Here is a 20808-nt window from a genome sequence, read left to right as displayed (position 1 = left end):
TTTTCAAATATTTTGAATTTGCCTTGGCTTCTACACTTATTCTTTCTTCTGTGTATATATGCATATGCATAGGCCACACGAACACGGCTGCTAAAATAGTATTTTAAGATCCATGGATTCTCGCATATGGCAGCACTATCCCAGTGAACAGCAAGCCAGTTTTAAATGGAACGGCAGCTTACCTGTTCTGCTAGAGCTTACCTTTTCTGAATTGGAGAAGATTGAACAGTTGGAAGAAGCATTATGTAGATATCGAGTATTATTATTGTTGCTGTTCTACTTAATTTGATAGTACTTTGCCAAGTATTGTAAAACTCTTTTAGCGTTCACTTCCGTTTCTGAATGACTCAGGGTGCTTCCAGCCGAGGCTTTTATTGTGCAATCGCCCTGCCTCATTCATGGAATTTTACAGGGGTTCAGACAATGTCGTCTCTCATTTGTAACCCTCCTATATTTTCCCAATTTTTTCTCATCATTTCCTTAGTACAGAAAATCCATTAAGAAGGGAAAGATGGAATCACTGCACCATGTCTTTTGACCGGTAGCATTAGGAGCTGTCCGTTTGGAAGCACCCTTAGTTTTTCACTTCCCCCTCCTTTTAATTTCAGGGATGTTACTGAACATTTGCTAAAGTACTTGCACAGTGTTGCATACTTATCTGGTGATGTATTGCTCTGTCTTGCACTGATTTCAGTAATTTGGCCTTTGTTTTTCACTGTGGTTCATTACACTTGCTTTCTTTTTTGGATGGAGAATAGTGATTTTTATTATTTAATTTAGTTTAATTTGGCACTTTATCATGTGAATTTCTCTGGTGATGTAGTGTGAAATGCAAGAATGGTGTTTCTGTAGGTGGGCCTGATGCCATTCAGATTTTTGTATTTGCAGAGCATGTGATGGTTATGTTTTGCAAGGCTAGAACTTTGGTCTCTGTGTCTTCATCTTAATAATCAAATCTTATGCAAGCTGCCCTTTGTACAGATTTTTTAAAGGGTATATCAGACAACTAAGTATCTTCTGCTTTTTTTAAAGACTCGTCTGAGCCTTCAAAACCATTGACTTCTTGTGTGAAGTGTTAGAGAGTTAGTCACAGTCTCTGTCTTTTGGGAAGCTGGCAGTTCTTTAGGGCAGGGTATCAGTAAATATTATGTTGATACATCAGCCAGTGGAATTTTAAGAAACAACAGCCTATTGAGGGCTTCTTTATGTCTCATATATAAGACACACACAACCTTGTATGTCTTGCAACTTGAGCATGCACATACAAAAGGAAGGAGAAACAACTCTTGAGTCATAAGCGTGCTTTCATTGTTCATGTAAGAGGAAGACCCAGTGGTCACTGGCCTGGAATTAGCCACTCACATGGCTTTTTGTGTCAAGTAAAAATTGCCTCCAGGCAACCAGGCGCGGTCCCACCCATGAGCTAGAGAACTCAGATGTGGCAGCCAGAGCACTGTAATGCATTTCCCCTGCTGGGACAGTAGTGGTGGTGCAGGGAAAAGGCAGATGGAGCATATGGTGGGTAAACAGTCTTAAGAGTATTACTATTTGCAAGGCCAGATTTTATTTATTTTATTATTTGATTTCTATCTTGCCTTTCAATCCAGAGGAACCCCCATGACAGTGTACATTAAAAAGAAATCAAATACAATTACATGGAGGCTGCTTCCACCCTCTCTGAGATCTGACATCACTCTGCAGTAGTATAGCTAGAATGGCCACTTACACATTGCCCAGAAAGAGGAAATGCATTAGTCAAAAAGAAGGAAAAAGAGATTTGTGTAAAAGTTGCATGTAATAATGTAGATGTGTAGATGCACAATTGGAAATGCTGTCATTTTCATTAGCAATGCAATGCATCTCCCCATAGTGAGGAAGATCGTGACCAGGTAAGCTGTGTGCCTGCTCAGCCTGCTGGTAGTAACTGTTGATGGGCAACTTCCAGAACCCTACTCTTCCTCTTATGGTGCCTTATTTTTAAATCAGACTTGGACTGGGCAGCCCTTTATTTTATCACATTTTTACACAGCTTAACAGCTGAATCTGTCTTTAAATAGTAGACACATTCAAACAGAGGGCTGTCCTCCGATGGCCCTTCAAATAGTGGATTGTCCTCTGTAAAGTAGGACACATGGCTCCTCCCTCCAACATACATCCCACTGGGTTTTTGTTGTTGTTGCTTTTGGCTACAAAGGATTGTGTTGCCTCATATGGACTTTAATTGATTAAATCTGCAAACATTTGCATATATAAAACCAATAATTTGTAGATTTAACCTTTGTAAACCGCCCAGAGAGCTTTGGCTATGGGGTGGTATAGAAATATAAACAACAACAACAACAACAATAATAATAGATGACACATGCACAGAACACAGTGGGAATCATCTTTGGAGAGGTCAGTGCTGGCTCCAGGATTTTGGGGTCTCTTGTGGATGGTTCTTCAGCATCCCCCTGCACCCTGCTAAGCCTGGAAGAGGCAGGATATGGAAATGGAAAATTTCCTTAGGCTGCATCTACTCTTCTGGGATATTTGGTGCAAACTAGAAATGGTAGCACTTTCAGGGCACTGGGCCCTCTGCTGACCTTGGGGCCCTGGCAAATGCCCCATCTTGCCAGCCTCTGGAGCATGTCATGGAAGAGAATTCCCCCTGTGTTTGAGATGGGGGGATGCCTACTTTGGCACAAGCCACCTTCCTTCCTTCCTTCCTTCCTTCCTTCCTTCCTTCCTTTCTTCCTTCCTTCCTTCTTTATGTGTTTAAAATAATTAAAACAAAATAATATGTAACCATTCGTTTTGTAAAGTCTGAAACAAATCCCTTAGAAAATGTAAGATGTGAAAGATGTCCTCTTGATCAGCCTGGACCAAAGGAATAAGAATAATGTGATTTGTGCCTTCTCTTTACTGATTTTCTATTATTTGAAAAATACATTAGTAGGAATAGGATTACAGTATATATTGTTCAACAGTGGGGCGGCAAATTATGAAGAATAATTTGTTTCAGTTATGGATTTACTTCTTTCCAAAGGGGACGTAATGCATTAGAGACATGAAGAAGCTCTTTCTTGGATTACTGAAACCAGAGGTGGGGAACCTGGGGCCTTCCAGATGTTGTTGGACTACAACTCCCATCACCCAACCATCGTATATACTGGCTGGGGCTGATGGGAGTTGGAGTCTAACAACATCTGGAAGGCCCCACTCTCTATGTCCAGATAAATATTTATCGTCTGGTAGTATTAATGGTAAGACATGAGGATGGAGGGGCAACAAACTATACATTTACTTCCAGACTGATATCACAAAGACCAGTTCATACAATTGTGATAGACCTGGTCGGCCTATTAGCAATTGTGTTGGTGGCCTATGAATGAACAATCTTGCCAAAATAGTTAATTGGCTAGGACTAGAGAGCTCAGGACTAGGTTATCTCAGAGGCCTCCTTCTCCTGTATAGGCAGCCCTGGTCTCTAAATTCTGAGTGAGAGGGCTTGCTGACCATACTGTGGCCTACTGAGGTTCATTTGGCCATGGTGCAAAGGAGGGCCTTCTCAGTTGTGGCACCCACCATGTTGGAATGATCTCCCCATTGAGATCAGGCAAGCTCCTAGTGTGGAGTGCTTCCGCCAACAACTGAAGACTCACTTGTTTGCCTGAGCGTTTCCCTGACTGCTACCATGGTCAGATATTCCTGGTTATTTTAATGAGACTGTATTGTTTTTATCATAGTATTATTGTTTTAATGATTGGTTTTATTGTATTTCATCTTGATTTTACCTTGTAAACCACTTTGGGATTTAAGAAAAGAAAAGCAGTATAGAAATTCTCTGAAATAAGTAAGTAATCAAGGGGAGAGCAATCCTGTGTCCTCTAGACAGCGTCTGGGGGAGATAGGATTTTTCAGTTTCCCAGCTCCGAACTCATAGACAGCGCTATGAGCTCGGAGCTGGGAAACAGCGTTCCCCTCCCCCTCCCCCTTATAGCTGGTGTGGACAGAGCCACAGCGGGTGCCCCTCTGTGCCTGTCAGTGCTCGTAACATGGAAAAGGCGAAAATGGGGCGTTCCCAGGGATGGGAAGGGGACCGCAGAAGCTGGTTTAGATAGCTTCCTATGTAGTCTCCAGTTCCGTTTCTTCCCCCTGCCAAAGCCGCACTTAGATGCCTGAAATTGGGCATCTGAGGCAAACTGCAGGGCAGGGCAGCTGGAGCACACAGGGAATCCTCTCCTCCATGCTTCAGCCGCCCTGCATTGGATGGGTGTGGTCTCCTCCAGCTTCAGAGAAGTTCGGAGGCAACTGTCTGTCTCGACAGGCTTATCTCCTCAGTGGCTTTTCCTGTACTGAAAAGGCCTCCAATGTGTTCTCTAAATATAATAGTGACTTGCCGTTCCTGAACAGTATGTGTTCGTTCCATCCTCTAATATCGAGAAGGGGTCATTTAACTGGAACCCCATTTGGCATTTAATAAATGGGACTGGCAATGCTGTTCGAGGTATTTGGCACCTGTTCATAACCCCAAAGTGGATCTCAATTTAGGGACTGGAATTGCAAAAATGGACATTGTTGGCAAGCAGGATCTCTCTGGAATTTGGCGACTTGTTGAAATAATTAGCGGCATCCATGATTATAGTACTCAGTGAAGCAGGTGTTCTGGGACAGGAGTCAGAATGGCATCTGGTGGTATTGATCCATCCCCCCTCCCTCCTGGTGACATTTGTGGAAGATACCTATAATTGTGTTCTGGTCTTTACTTACTGATCTAGCAAGAAACACTGGCTGTTGGTTTAGACTTTTAAAAGGTAGTGCATGTTTTCAGTAATTTAAACTTTATAACAGAACTCAGTGTTATTCCAATTTTGCAGAACAGGGGAAAGAAAGCTAAAATAGTAGCTTGTCCAAGTGTTCCTTGTGGTATGTATAGCCTCTGCCAAGGTCAACGCTACCTCCTAGCACGATGCTCAGAAAACGCTTGTATGCAGGCCCTCAAGTACAAATATAATAGGTTACCACTACTAGTAACACCCCCCCCCCCCGGAAAACTCTGGGACCAGCAATATTTTCTGAGCAGGAATTGAACAACCACAGATTTATGGGTATCAGGCACCCTGGCCTTTCTGAAAAGGGGTGCTTGCTATTATACTGGGGTGTCAACATTGCCCAAACTGTCCTGGCTGGCCTGCTGCAGCCAGAATGAGCAGATTTACAACTCACAACTAATCACCTACACATTCTCCCCGCCACTCCCCAGCCCCAGCACCCTCTTCCTGCTGCTGTGGGTGATTTGTGTTGGAACTGAAATTCAAAAGAAGAAGAAGAAAGAACAGTGCTGGAACTTTTTTCCTTATCACAGCCCATGCAATGATAATGATATTTGCCTCTGGACAAAAATAACCTGGGTTTTTAGGGCTGGTCTGAAACTAACCTAGGAACTTTGCAGCCTTGTTTGCAGGCTGCAGTTGTACTTCCCATTTTGCTGAAGCTTGGCAGCGGAATTGGGTGGGGAGAGTGCTTCTTGTGGTCTGAAAGCAGGCCCCTGGAGTGCACGTCATGGAGGCCAAAGCGGCAGAGAGGAAGGCTGCCTTCTGGGCCTGAAAGTGGGTGCAATATCCAGGGTAAGGGAGACCTTGTGCTGAAGCAACTCCTTGCTTGGATGGCACACAAGCCCAATTTTGTTCCTGACCTCATGGCATGCAGAGTTGAATAATGGGAGATTCAGGACAGACAGAAGAGGAAATTCTTCTTCCTACAGTGTAAATCAGAAGTGTTGAACTTCTTTCAGCCCGAGGGTCAAATTCCATTTTGGAAAAGCTCTTTGGGGCTACATTCCAGTGGTGGGTAGGGGCAATGGCACGAGACCAGACATACAAATGATACCAGCATATTTTACCTTAAAGCTCTTACTGCCAATAACTAAGCCTTAGGAGACACATTAGAAGATGGTGGTGGGGGAAGGCACAAAAGCCAGGAAAACACCAAATGATTGGTGGTTGGGGGAAAGGGGGCATTGCCCTCTGGGTGATCCTAGAGGGATGGATTGGGACCCCAGGAGGGCTGAATTTGGTCCCTGGGCTTGAGGTTCTCCACCTCTGGTGTAAATAAATTGTGGAATTTGCTACCACAAGATGTAGTGATGGTTACCAGCTTGGACAGCATTAAAAGGGGATTCGACAAATTCATGGAGAAGGCTGTCATTGGCTACTCGTCATGTTGGCTATATATTACCTCCAGTATTGGAGGCAATATGTTTCTAAACACCAGTTGCTGGTGAACATGTCAGAGAGAGTGCTGTTGCACTCATGTCCTGTGGCCTTCTCTGGTTGGCTACTATGGGAACAGGGCTCTTCTTATGTGCTTAGAGGTGCGCAGGGAGGAGAGGTCAAGTCCACAGTTTCTTCAGCATGTTCTGGCTGCCTTGTTGTTCCAAGAGAATGACAGATATGCAGTAGGTGAAAATATATATCTTTTAAATTGGTGCAGCTTAGGTTGGGGTAGAGATAGGAAAGCGTTTGAGCTTCATGGCACTCTCTTCATCAGGCAGAATATAAAGTTAGCAAAATATCAGAGGCATATAGAAAGGAGGTTAGGATGCAAGAGAGATGAATGCATTCACAGTGGAAGCAGGGAGCCATTTGTGATACAAAAACGTAGTCTTGTGCCTAAATACAGAGGCTTGGACTTTGATTTACTTCCTGCAAATAAAATGCCTTTTGCAACTCTTGTTTTGCGTCAACAGCCGCAGCTCCCGAAACATTTCCCACGTAGATTCTGTTTTGCCTGTTCACAATTTCTCTAGAGCCTAGATGAAGTTCTTTGTGTAGGAGTCAATTGCAGAAAATTGCTAATGATGACAGAAAAATCAGACTCTCCTCTTCATTCCCTCACCCCCCTCCTTTTATGTCTGGACCATTTTAATTGATCCTAGCAGATTTTCTACTGGAAGAGTTTATCTGATGTCAGCCTCACCTGCTATCTCTTGTCTCCCATTGTTACAGAGAGGTGAAGATAATTTTTCTTATATTCCAGTTTTAAACCTATAACTGCCTCACACTATTTAGGGTTTACTCTTTATATTGCAAACTTGAATGTCAGTATTGGTTAAATGCTTTAGCTATTTTAGTGGTTCATTATTAACTATTGGAAGCCAAAATACCTGAAGACAGCTCTAAATATATGGTCTGCCTTTTATGGTGTAATGAAAAAGCAAGTAATAGACAGACAAAAATCCTGCGACAAACATTAAAGTTACTTAAAGTAATTCTGGCTGAAATATTTTGTCAATTTATGTTCTATGCACAGTGCTGTAAAGAGTACAAGAGGACAGGTCCCTGCCCCAAGAAACTTATAATTTAAAATTGCTCACAGGGAAAACCACAGAGGAAGGGAAATGGAGGCAGGGTAAACAGAGAAACAATAAGAATTTTCCAAGGTAGAAAAAAAGAAGTACTTCTTCACACACTTCATAATTAACATAGGGCGTTGACTGCCAGAATTAGAGTGAGTAACCACTCACGTAAATGGATTTTAAAAAGAGAGAGGTAAATTCGTAGATGATATCAACGGGTATTGGCTACAAGAGCTAAATTGAACTTTCATGTTCAGAGACAATTATACTGTTCCCTATAATACTGAACTTGGGCAGTTAAATGTCTACCAGTTTGGAGTCAAAATAGGGCCACCCAAAAATACATTTGTGGTTCCTACATAGTTGGGGCACTCATTAGTATGCACAAGTATAAGAGTTTGTACATTAGAAGAAAAGTAAAATATTCACCACCAGTACCACCCAAATGGCCTGACAAGGACCTGTGAACTTCCAGGATGTATGGAGTATTTAGATGTCAGTATTTGTGTATGTGTGTGTGCGCGCACGCCTGTGCCTGTTCAAGCCCCTAAATGCTTGTAGTAAGCATTGGATGGGGGATTAAAGTTGGGAGGGATGGTTGCCATGAGGCTAAAAAAACTCCCCTTCCTGCACAATCCAAAGATGTTTTAGGAGGAAGATAAGAGAAAAGGACATCATATTCTTTTTCTACTCAGAAGACACCCCTTCTTTCTGTATAGGTAAAGAAGATAAGAGATGTCAGATGAGGCTGAATTAGAGAAGCTTATCTAGGAGAAAATCTGCTGGGATCAATTAAAATGGTCCAGGCATACAAGAAAGAAGGAATGAGGAGTAGGGCCAGGTTTTTCTAATGTTACCATTAACAATTTTCCATCATCAACTCCCATGCGAAGAATGTGAACCAGGCCTTGAAGAACTATGAACATGCAAAGAAGAGGATTTTTGCTCCCATTTTGGGTGGGGGGAAAAATAACTTGAGAAGGGCATTATCTTGAGCCCCTACTTGGGAGCTTCACCGAAGCAGCTGGCTACAGTTGGAAACGGGATGTTGGACTGGATTGGACCTTGGTCGAATCCAGCAATTCTTGTAATCATATGTGGCTGTACTCTTTTAAACAAAGACAGCATTGTATACAAAGTGCTGAAGTGGGGGAGAGAGAGTACAATCCAGTGGCTGTTTATGGGTCACCATGCCACTCTCCAATATCTGGGTAAACTGGGATTCTGTGTGATGGCTGGTTCTTTGCCTCAGTATGGCTCAGTTTCAGAGAAGTGCCTGCTCTTTCTAACGGTGCTTTGTTGCCCTTTTTAGTCCTCTCTCCCTTTGACACAGATCTCTTTGCGCGATGAGATCCAGGCATCTCGCCTTCCTAATCAAGTCAAAACAGTTACATTTTTACAGGAGGAAGGGGGAAGCCTCTGAGGGAATAAATAAACAGTGACTTCCTTTGGTGTGCTGGTGGTACCAGATATCTAAGTAACATAAGTGGCACAAACCCTTCTTGAAGGAAGATGCTTGTCAGGCAAAAACCCAAGCAACTTTAAAAAAATGCTTTTTACTCAAACTGTGAGGTGTCCCAATAATGAGGTGCTGTATGTTTTGATAGTTTTGAGTGTGTAAAGTGATCTGCTCTTTGTGCCAGAAAGCCCCAGATTTGTATTTCAGTGACTGGATGCTAATGAAAACCCCCAAGATAATGAAAACCCCAGTGAAATTAAAGCAGTATCAGTTTGATAATAATCCTCTTTGTGTGTGTGTGTGTTTCCCCTATAGGCATTTCTGCACCGAATTAGACAAAACGCTGTGGATAAAGCAGAGAAATATATAACAGAAGAAAATGTCAAGGTAATTTATCCAGAATATTAATGTATTTGTGAATTATTGCAATAACACCAATCCCAATAGAGTCAGGTTTACATTAACTTTGTCAGGAGGCTATTAGTGGGCACAAAGCTAGACACATTATTTTAATTGCATAGAGATTTTGCACCTTTAAGAGATGCAGAAACTGGCAGAAATCAGCAGGTGAATCTTTTCCTGGCATGGTGATACAATGGGCAATTCTTTACCTCTTGATTTCTGCCTGTTACTCAGTTGCTGAAAGCCACAGGTCCTCTATCCAGCCAATGAATGGATGAATAATGTAGCAGTCCTGTGCAGAGCATGCAAGACAGTTCCAGCCTCAACTCTTGAACATTCTTTCCCCTGGGACCAATGGAAGGGATAGTAGGATTGCACCTATGGTTGCCATGTTACAAGCTGTAGCTTTCTCCATACTTTTAAATCTGCCAATAAATTGAGAGGCAAAGCATTTATTGCTTCTAGTGATAAATGAGCTCCCCCAGGCTTGGATTAAGCTAAATTATTTCCAGAAAAGTTGGGAAATTGCTTGGCTTAATTTCCAAAATGCAAACTGAGGGGAGGGGGAGGCTGGGATGCCATTGTGCCTCCAATCAAGGATGCAACTGTGTCCAATCCTTATCCTACCCTATGAACGTCTCAGCCTGCTCCCCGCTGACCCACCGCAGCTGCAGCTACAGGTCTGGAACCAACAAGTAAGCAAGAGGAAAGAAGGGAGGGAGGTCTCTCTCCAGTGCGTAGTGTGCAGCTACACAGTGCACTACAGACAAGGAGACCTGGGAAAAATAGGAAGTGTGAGGGGGGTAGTTTGAAGGAATGTGAGTGGGTGGGGACGTGGGGCAAGATGGGTGGAATGTGGGGTGGGGGAAAGAGTTGAATTTTTCTCTGGCTTGGATTAAAATCTGAGCCAGAGAAGAATATCAGGGTTCATAATGTTCACCTCCTATTTGAGGCGAGCATTACAAGTATATGAAACTCATATTTCCAAGCTTGTTTTGCCCATTTACCCCCAGTCTTGTCATCTAGGGTATGCCTCTAGCACCTGCTTTGAGGCATACCTGGAGTCCTTTTCACTACAGTAGGTGGAGGAGAGTAGAAGAATGAAATGGGAGAAAATGGGTGGGAGAACTGCAACCGACGCAACATCTAATTCTGTGGTGGATTTAAAGGCACGTGAGTTGTTCTGGTTGCAACTCCTGATATTGCTATTGTTATGTTTCCATTGGCTTCCAATCAGTGATGTTCATACTACCATTCATACTACCTGCCAACATCTCCTGGAGAGAGGAATCATGCATGTCATTTGTGATTCTTCCTCAAGGGTCAGGTCCGGATAGGGTTGTCAGCATTTTCCCCACAGGGCTCTTTGAACTGTCTGTACCAGCTGAACAACAAGCAGAAAATCAGCTGGTGAAGCTTTTCCTGGCCTGCAGATAAAGCAAATAAAAAGATGCTGATGAGTAATATTACTATTGTGCTTATTCCAATTAATTTATCACCTTGAAAGGCGCTAAATATATCTGTCACACAATCGAATACCACATCCAAATTCATTTTCTGCTCTCAGCTGATTAAATGTGTTTATGCCGGCAGCTCCTTTGTGATTTTCTGTGGATGCATAATGATATTTCTAGCTTATCTCTTTGCTGAAGAGGATTGAAGGAGCCCTTCTAGAAATAAAGGTCTGAGTTGCCATGAGGTTGTTGAAGCAAGATTTTAGCTAACCTCAGATTCCTGACAAGACCTGTTAAGGCCTGTGGAGAATGTGGTGGTAGGGTGGGACCCTCTACTCTAGGGTAATCCCACTTCTCACACCAAATGTGGAGGATCACCCCATACCACTTAGCAATCCCTCCCGTCACTCCCACTGCCACCATTATACTACATGCCTTTATTTATCTAAGGTAGCTAGGCATTAGGTGTGAGACAAAACAGATAAGAGGTGCCAGGAAAGTAAACAAAGATATATGGAATTTTATTAAAAATAAAGAAAAAAGAAACCTTATTGTTTAAATTTGCTGTTACTACTTTAAAACAGGGTTTCAGTATGGTTATTATTATTATTTTTTACCAACGATCAGGTGTTAGAAGCCCCAATTCCTACTCCTAACCAAACTTAAGCCAATTCCCCTGTCAAGCTCCACCCGGTAACTCAAGGCCTAGCAATGAGGGCTTGAAAGGCAGTCGTCTCTCTGGTAGAGTTTGACTTCCTCCTGGAACCTTTAAGGCAGTTCACCAGGCTTCTCCTGAAGTCTTCAGTTTGGTCCAGCAGCTGCTGTGTCTTCAGACCACTGCCACCAGCAGACACTCAGACTTCAGCTCTTTCCTCTGAAAGCTGCTCCAGGGGTCTTCCTCTCCTCACTTGCAGACCTTTTTCAGCTTCTGCCTCACGTGCTGTCATCTCAGCTTCCCAGTCCTGCGGCTGCTCCTCTTCCTGGCTGATGTCTTCCTCAGGCTTCTCAGTTTCTCACAAAGACACCTCCTCTCAACTCTTCCTCAGGGAAAACTCCCCAGGCAAATTCTCCTATCAGACTCTCCCAACAGACCTTCCAGATAGACTCCCCCAGATGCTTCTCCACAGCTCCTTATATTCACTCCAGTCAGAACCCTCCAGCCAATGAGCTTTGGGTGTGGCCAACTTTCCATCAGCCCACCTCTGTTCAAACTCATGACTAATGGGCATCTTTAGAATGTTCAGTTATTCCCCAATCGGATGGTACCAATTTCGATCCTCCCTTCCCATATATAAAGACAGAAACCTGGCTTCATTTCTCTATAAGTGGTAACAGTAACTACCATTTTACCAGCACAACTTATTTACAGTGTAATTCTCTTCAAGGTATACATTTTTCTTCCTCTGTTAACCCATTCAGTCCTTTATTCATTGAAACAAAGCGTAACAGTTAAATTTTTACCTCAGTTTCTTCACAAGGCCCTATCCCCACTCCCTTGCTCAGTGCTTAAGGGCACAATCCTATGCATGTTTAGACACAAAAAAGACATTTTTCGGTGTAAACATGTATAGGATTGCACCCCAAGTTGTAAAGGGTTTGGCAAGTGCACTTTCTCTTGACCCAGTAGTCCTGCAATGGGAGAATAACTATACTTGCCAAATCTTTCTTTCTTTCTTTCTTTCTTTCTTTCTTTCTTTCTTTCTTTCTTTCTTTCTTCCTTCCTTCCTTCCTTCCCTCCCTCCCTCCCTCCCTCCCTCCCTCCCTCCCTCCGTTCAATTTCTATCCTGCCCTTCCGCCAAATTTTTTTTGACCCTCTCTCGCATCTCAACCAAATGTGTCTCTAATGGCAGCGGTACCAAGAGAAGGGCCTCCCCCGTGCAGGCTTCCATTTTAGATCACAGCATTGGTTTTATATATTAAATTTAAAAATTAATTTTAAAATTAACTTCCTTCAAAATAGTCATTGTGAAGGTGGATTTTGATATGTCATGTGGGTGTTCTTGTTCTTGTTTGTTCTCTCTCTCTCTCTCTCTCTCTCTGTCTCATGTGGAAATGATTCCTTGTAAGAGTTAAAAAGATAATAGGCAAAGTAACCCTGTGCTCTTGATGACTAAGCTAATGAGTAATAAAATAACCAACTGAATTCACCTGAAGCCTGATTTCCAGGAAAAGGGAACATTTAGCTGTCACTAAACCCCCTAAATCCTCAAAGGTTCCAGATATACATCTTCAGGATTAGGGCTGGGCATTTTGATTAGTTACAAATGATTTGGTCAACTGATACAATTAGATACAGTTTGGTCAAAAATACACGCAGTATTTTTGTATTGACAGTATTTTACTAACTACATTTAAAAAGTATTTTAAAAGCATGATAAATAAGATATTTTAATCATCAACAAAATTGATACTTATGCCAACTGATAACACAAATTACAGAGCGACCCCACTGAAGGCCAGCTGAGGGGGATAGGATGGGGCAGAAGGGGTCCAGGGGGCCTTCTTGTGTAAAGTTCCATGGGCATAGGAGTATTGCTGATTATGTTCCTACCTGAAGGTAGAGGCTGAAACAGACTGTATCTGTGCTCTCCTGAGAGCCCCCTGATCAGGCCCCTGAACTATGGCAACCATCTGATGCTGGCATTGTTAATTTTCCTCCCATTGGTTTTAATGGGATGGCAAATTTTTAAAAATAAGACCTGCCAGTTAAAAAACTGGGAAAAGGACCCCTCCCCCTCAACCTCATGTTTTGGTCGGAGCAAACTAATGGAGCTTGGAAAGTGGTTGATCTCAAATCAGAAGAACAGAAGAAGAGCCACGCTAAATCAGATCAAGGTTCCATCTAGTCCAGCATTCTGTTCACACAGTGGCCAACCAGCTGCCCACGGGAAAGCCACAAGCAGGACATGAGTGCAATGGCACCATCCCACCCATGTTCCCCAGAAAATGGTATACATAGATATACTGCCTCTGGAGGTAGATATTGGAGGTAGCATGTAGCCCTCAAACCTAGTAGCCATTGTTAGTCTTCTCCTCCAGGAATTTGCCTAACCCTCTTTTAAGCCATCCAAATTGGTGGCCATCACTACATCTTGTGGAAGTGCATTCCATAGTTTAACCATGCACTGTGTGAAGAAGTCCTTCCTTTTATCTGTCCTGAATCTCCCACCAATCAGCTTCATGGGATGACCCTGGGTTCTAGTATTATGAGAGAGGGAGAAAAATGTCTCTGTAAGGGGGGAACTCTGTAAAAATGTCACATTCACCACACCATGTGTAATTTTGTACACCTCTATTATGTCTCCCCTTACTCGCCCTTTTTCCAAGCTAAACAATCCCAGCTGTTATAATCTTCCTTCATAGGGGAGTTGCTTCAGCCCCTTCATCATTTTAGTTGCCCTTTTCATTTTCATTGAAGCTAAATGCCCTGAGTATGCTGATGACACACAGCTCTATGTCCCTGTGGCATCTGAATCAGGAGAGGCTGTGCAAGTCCCGGATCAGTGTCTAGACTCAGTAGTGGGCTGGATGAAGGCCAATAAACTGAAGCTGAATCCTGACAAGATGGAAGCTCTCTGAGTGAGTGATTCCCGAATCCAGGAGATAGGCGTATTGCCTGTTCTGGATGGGGTTACACTCCCTCTGAAAGATCAGGTTTGTAGTCTGGGGGTACTTGTAGATCCATCATTGTTGCTGGAGGCCCAAGTGGCCACAGTGGCTCAGAGTGCCTTTTACCAGCTTCGGCTGTTTTGCCAGCTATGGCCTCTCCTGGACAGGGATAGCTTGACCATGGTGGTACAGGCATTAGTAACCTCGAGACTGGATTACTGCAATGCGCTGTATGTGGGGCTGCCCTTAAGACTGGTCCAAAAACTGGAGCTAGTGCAGAATGCAGCAGCTCAGCTGTTGTCAGGAGCTGCCCCTTTTCAGCGTGCAACTCTTTTGCTGAGGGTACAGCACCTGCTACCTATTCGCTACCAGGCCACATTTAAGGTACAAGTCCGGGTGCGTGCAGGGAATGTCTGGGAAGGTGTGAGTGGGGGCGAACGAGGCCAGAGGCTTGGCACGTGTGGTCCAGGGGCATGGGTGGGGGAGGGAAGCCTGATGGACTCCTGGACCCAGTCGGGTGTCCGCACCATCCCTACTTGTGACCATCGCAGAAGCAGATGATTGCTCACTGCTGGACACAGAATGCAAGACTAGATTGACCCTTGGTTTGATCCAGCAGGGCTTTTCTTATGTGCTAATCAGATAGTGCTGATTAGGTTAGATGGTGCAGGAACATCTCAGGCCAAGCCAGCCCAAATGCTGGAATTTTTTCTGCTTCCCATAAAGGCCAATGTATCTTAATTGTTCATTGAAAATATTTCTGTACTACCTTCCTGGACAAACCAATTGTGATGGCCTACAACCCCTCCCCCCCAGTCACAAACAAATCAAGACATAGTAAAACCTTAAGAACAATCTTAAAAAGCATAACAACAATTTTAAAAGCCACATTAAAAAAGCCACATCTTCCTGAACATGCACACGCGCGCACACACACACAGAAAGAGAGTGAGGACCAGTTGTAGTTCCAGCAGGAGTGCATTCCAGAGTTTGGGAGCAAAGCACTTTCTAAGCAGGCCTCTGTAACCCCAGGTGTCTTCAGAAGGGCCTGTCCTGCTGTTTCTAGTAATTGAGCAGGTTCATAGCAAGGTAGGGACTGGCTATCTGAGAGACCTCCTAAGCCGTTTAGGGCTTTAAAGGTTAAAAGCAACTGGCAGCCAGTACAGATCTTTCAGTATTGGGGTGATCATGATAGCACCAGAAGCTTCTGGATGGTCTTCAAGGGTAGCCCCACCTCTCGTGGCCTCTTGCGAGATAGAACCTACCTGTTAAACTAGACAGCCGTGCATTTATTCCTCAGACTTCTGCCTTTGAGAATTTGAAAATGAAACACACAAACATTCCATAGTGTAAGACTGTCTTTTGCACCCTGGTGCCCTCCAGAGGTGTTGGATTACAACTCCCATCACTCCCAACCAGCTTGTCCAAGGCAAACCAGTGTGATGGGAGTTGTATTCTAACTTATCTGGGGGAGGGGTGCTAGATTGGGGGAGGCTGTTGTGAATCCTTGCAATCTTCTGTGTAGCAGGTGCAATATGAATGATTTAAATGAAGACTAATTAGGTTTGCCCAGGCAACAAGAACAGGCTTTAACCCCTTATTCAAACCACACTGGTAGACAAACGGCCATCCCTGGCTTTGACAGCTGGCTGGATTGAAGAACACCTTCAACAGGAAGCAAGCGGCAGATGACAAGATAGAGGGCAATGCATGCCAGACAGATGATTAAAGCCCATGAGAACCCATTAACACAGCTGACCTCTGCTCCATGGCCCAGCACATGCTGAGTTATTACAAGCAATAGCACTAGAATAGACAGTAGCTCAAATCAGGCATCATGCCAAACCATGACGAAGGAAGCTGTTTAACTATGTTTCACTGCACTTTGTAGCTCTCCAGATTTTTTGGGTCTACAACTCCCGTCAGTCCTAGTTAGCATAGCCAATGGTGAGGGATAGTAGGAGTTGTAGGCCAAAGCATCTGGAGGGCCACTAGTTGCCCAACCCTGGTTTAGTGTGATGCCTGAATTGACTTGGTATGTGATTTTCTGGCAAACCAGAATCAGACCATGGGTTGAAGTGGATTTGTAAACTTTGATCTATGCTAACTGGTCTGTTGGGATGTCTGAATTGGCAAACCATAGTTTACTCTAGAGACTGCTGTACCATGGAGACAGGAGTGCATTTATGAATTTACAAAGTTGAGTGATGGGAGTATAGATAACAAAAGCAGATAAGTTCTAAGCCATGGTTTGACTCTCTTACATTTGGAGGCTCAAAAGCAGGATTTGGTTTGGCAAGATATCTGAAATGAGACCATAAAAGGGTGTGGAATGGCCCCTGATTGCCAAATGTATTTAATTACAGTATTTATTTAAAATATAGCCCACCCAAGGGTAAAAACGCTCTCAAGGCAACTTTTAGAATAAAATAATCAAACTTCAAAATATTAATAAGAACCAGTGATAATAATAATAAGAAAAAAACAGCACAGAAAAATACTAAAATCCAGTAAATAATTACAGCTAAGACCAGCAGCAGCTCAAGAGAACCTCACTTACAAAATAGCCACAGAAAACAGATGAGTCATTAAGGTTTTTCTAAAAGTCTGAAATGATGGAGCCTGGTACACTCTAATGGGCAGTGCATTCCACAAACATGGGGCCACTGCTGAGAAAGCCCTCTGCCTTATGCCCGCCTAGCATAACAAGAGTCACTTACCTTTTCGAAGGGTGACATTTGCGGTGGGGGGAGGCGTTCCGTTCCTCCCCCCAAAATTCTCTCCGGCTGGCTCCGCTCGGCGGAGATTCCGCAGAGTCACCGGACATCCGGCCGCTGTGTAGCCTGCAGGGACGCAAATGGCCGTATTTTGCCGTGATAGGCTACGTAAATATTTATGTAGCCTATCACGGCCAAAAAAAAACACCGAACGCAAATGGCGGCAGCTACAGTGGCCGCCATTTGCGTTCCCTTTTATTTTTTGTCGTGATAGGCTACATAAATATTTACGTAGCCTATTACGGCAAAAAAAAACGGTGGGGAACACAAATGGCGGCCGCTGTAGCGGCCACCATTTGCATTTGCTGTCGCACATTTTTCTTTTGTCGTAATAGGCTCTCTTTTGTCGTAATAGGCTACGTAAATATTTATGTAGCCTATCACACGGCAAAAAAAAAGGAACGCAAATGGCGGCTGCCATAGCCGCCGCCATTTGTGTTCCCTTAGCTTTGCCATGGTAGGCTACGTAAATACTTACGTAGCCTATCATGGCTTCCGCAGGGACGCAAATGGCGTCCCTGCGTTAGCCATGATAGGCTACGTAAGTATTTACGTAGCCTATCACGGCTATATGGAAGAAGCGAATGGTGGCTGCAGATGCGGCTGCCATTCACAATGCAGCGTGGACGGCAGCAGGTAGGTGCCCCATTCCGGGCCCATTTTGCAGGGTGGGGGGCTTTGTTCCGCCACGGATTTCGGCGGGCCGAATGCACTGACATCCCTACGCCCGCCAACCTTGTTGCTAATTTATTATGTTTTTACTTAAATGATTTGTATGTTGCTTTTTTGATGTAAACAGCACTCAGCTTAAGAGGAATTCATAAAAATGTGAACCATTCAGAATAAATCATGGCAGCAGGTAAAAACAAAACAAAACAAAAACAGATCATGATCTGCAATGACATGTAGAGAAGAGCTTCCGTTGATAATCCATGCTTTCGAGCAGGTTCATATAGGAACAGGAAGTCCTTCAGTACTCTGGTTACAAACTGTTCAGAGCTTTAAGGTCAAGGACAGTACTTTGAATTGTGTCTGAAAGCAAACGGGGAACAAAATAATTATAGTTAAGCAGTGACGATAGGCCTTCAAGTGAGCTATTTTTCTTTCACTCTCCCCCACATCCATTTCATTGTCAGTCATCTTTCTTCTTCTTCCCTTGCTTTTCTCCTTCTCCTTTTTGTGTGTATGGTTCCTCTTCTCATTGGTTTTGCTTTCTCTCTTTTCCACCTGTTCTGTTTCTAACATCTTCAATTCTAAAGGTGCTAAGTGGTGATTTTTCTAAAGTTGGAGATCAGTGGGGCAGTTCTTCAGTTTCTCCTCCCATGTGTAGTAAGCCTTAGTTCAGTTCAAACACTACATGGTTTGCACTATGGGCATTGCTAGGCATTCAAATGACCCAGAGGCTAGGCCCATAGGACACACATTTGTATAGAAGCTGCATATGCTAATTTATATATTTAAATTTCACAGGAGGCAAAGCCAGCCAATTACTTTCTCGTTGAAATAATCTCAAATAAATAGGATTTGCTTGGCCCAGACCCAGCAACAGCCCCTGGTTTGCATGAAACATAGTTTAGAATGCAAATTGTGGTATGACCATCCAAATGTACAGACAAAACGACAGTTCAGAGATGTGCGAAAGCCATAACTATGGTTTGTCAATAGAGATATCGCAGTGAACATTAGATAACACTAATCTCAGTTTTCAAACCATGCTTTCTGATTCTGGCTTGCTGGCCAATCACCAACCATAGTCTGTGAATTCAGATATTGTGCCAAACCATAGTTAAATAGGTTCCTTAACTGTGATTGGTATGATGCCTCAATTCTGCGTGTATGTATTATTATGAAATAAAAGATTGCAGAATGAAATTCAATATGGATTGTTTCAGAAGGATTGATGCATCAAAATAATATTTTAAGGGCCTGAATGGCTTTAATTAGCAGTTATTACTGAAGATTTCTTTATGTTACAGATTTTATTTTCCAACATAGAAGACATACTTGATGTTCACAAGGACTTCCTGGCAGCCCTGGAATATTGTTTACAACCAGAACCTCAGTCTCATCATGAACTAGGAGATGTTTTCTTAAAATTTGTGAGTATGATAAATCAAAATGCATTCTTGGAAAAATGATTTTTTTTTTTGGTAACGTGCTTCTTCCACCCTTGCCCCTTCAGCGGCCGTAACCCTCCCAAGGGTTGTGTTTGTATACCTGCATGGAAGTTAAGTGTGGGATGGAAAAAAGTGATTGTGGCTCTGAAATATTGTAAACCATACCAGGCATTGCTAAGCATGAATGTTCCAGGAGTTTTTCACTTTTCCCTTGTAAGAACATTTCTTTCTGTGTTCCTTGAGCTTTTGTTTTTGTTTTCCTTTGTGAAAAATGGTTTCATGAGGCACCTGAATGTTAGAATTTGGGGGTGGGGGAAGCTTTAAGTGCAGAGCAGGTTGAAGAAATGAAAAGTAGCTCTATTCATCAGATATATTTGTGGATATGAATGCATGGAGACGGGTGGGGGATTGTTACCCTGGCCCCATGTGAAGGACTGAAGAAAGCTGCATGTGCAGGATCTCTTCTGATCATAGCATTAACACGTGACAGCCATGGTTGAATAATCCAGCTCTTCCCCTGTCCCCCAGGTTCATATCTATGCATATGCTGTGTGAATACGGCTATTGGCTTTATTCAAATGATACTTCCCTTCCTGGGCATTGTACCTGGGGAGAGGTTGGGAGGAAGCTTTTGGCTCCTTCATGTACTTCCCCTCTCCCCCTTTTCTGCTCACTAAGGGGCAAAGTAAATGACTGAACAGGGAAATCTCACACTTAGTTGAACATGAGATCTCACTGGCTCTACATCAGGGATGGGGAACATGTGGTTCTCCAGATGTTCTTGGGCTGCAGCTCTCACCATCTGTCATCATTGGCCAGTTTAGCTGGGGGTGATTGGGGTTGCTGTCCAGTATCTGGAGGGCCAGGGCCACACTTGCCCCACCCCTGCTCTAGGAGATAAAACCTAATTCCATAGGTGTTTTCAAATAATCTCAGGCTCACTTGGTATTGTTGTTCACTCCCCCTGGTGTGGCAATTCCAAGTCTTGCTCTTGCTGTCTTCCTTGGTACAATTCTGGGTGTTAAAGGTACAGGAGTCCTGCCGGAGGGGAAAAAAAAAGTGCAACCCTACTTCGCATTATTCACGGTTTCCTACTGAATGCTCACTCTAAACAACGACAGAGGCACAGACCTTTCAATAACAGTGAAATTGCAATTTCCAGGGGGTAGCCACATTTGATACAGCAAAAACAACAAAAAGTCTTGTGGTACCTGAAAAATGAACAAATTTATAATGGCATAAGCTTTTGTGAATTACAGTCTACTTCATCAGTTGTGTCAGGGGTGTTTCTGAGCACAGGGAGTGGGATAGCAGTTCAGATTCTGAAGGAGAACCATCAGACATGGGGGAGTTGTTTTCCCAGGCTAGTCCAGATATGAGTAGGCATGCTTCTCAGGTTACAAACGTACAGATGGCTGAGCTTGAGGGTCCGTCCTCACCCCGCCCCCGAGAGGCAACAAACAGGAGGTTGACCTAATAGATGCCAGGCGCAGGCACAGAGCAAAGGGAGAGAAGGCAGGGGCGGAACTTAGACGGTCTACCCAATTGGCCGTGTGTGAAAAGCTGCGCTTAGAGGCCTCACGAAAAAGGAGGGACTTCCCCCCCTTAAGTTAGGCTAGCGAGACCGCCTCCCTCTTCAAACGGTGGGCAA

General features: G+C 43.6%; 1 protein-coding gene across 2 annotated transcripts in view; it reads left to right on the top strand.

Annotated features, from left to right (window-relative positions):
* The window catches only part of PREX1 (phosphatidylinositol-3,4,5-trisphosphate dependent Rac exchange factor 1), a 335075-nt gene that overhangs the window by 120164 nt on the left and 194103 nt on the right, over positions 1 to 20808 (top strand). For both annotated transcript variants that reach the window (XM_084854076.1, XM_084854075.1), the window contains exons 2-3: positions 9114 to 9185; positions 19017 to 19139. In XM_084854076.1, coding sequence (XP_084710202.1) covers positions 9114 to 9185; positions 19017 to 19139 — 195 coding nt within the window. The remainder of the gene's footprint in view (positions 1 to 9113; positions 9186 to 19016; positions 19140 to 20808) is intronic.

Source organism: Heloderma suspectum, chromosome 4, assembly GCF_057233095.1.
Source record: "Heloderma suspectum isolate Gila_16-S chromosome 4, 16-S_ref, whole genome shotgun sequence".
In the NCBI taxonomy this organism is placed as follows: Eukaryota; Metazoa; Chordata; class Lepidosauria; order Squamata; family Helodermatidae; genus Heloderma; species Heloderma suspectum.
The sequence above is the reverse complement of the archived record's forward strand: the minus strand, read 5'-3'. Positions and strand labels throughout refer to the sequence as shown.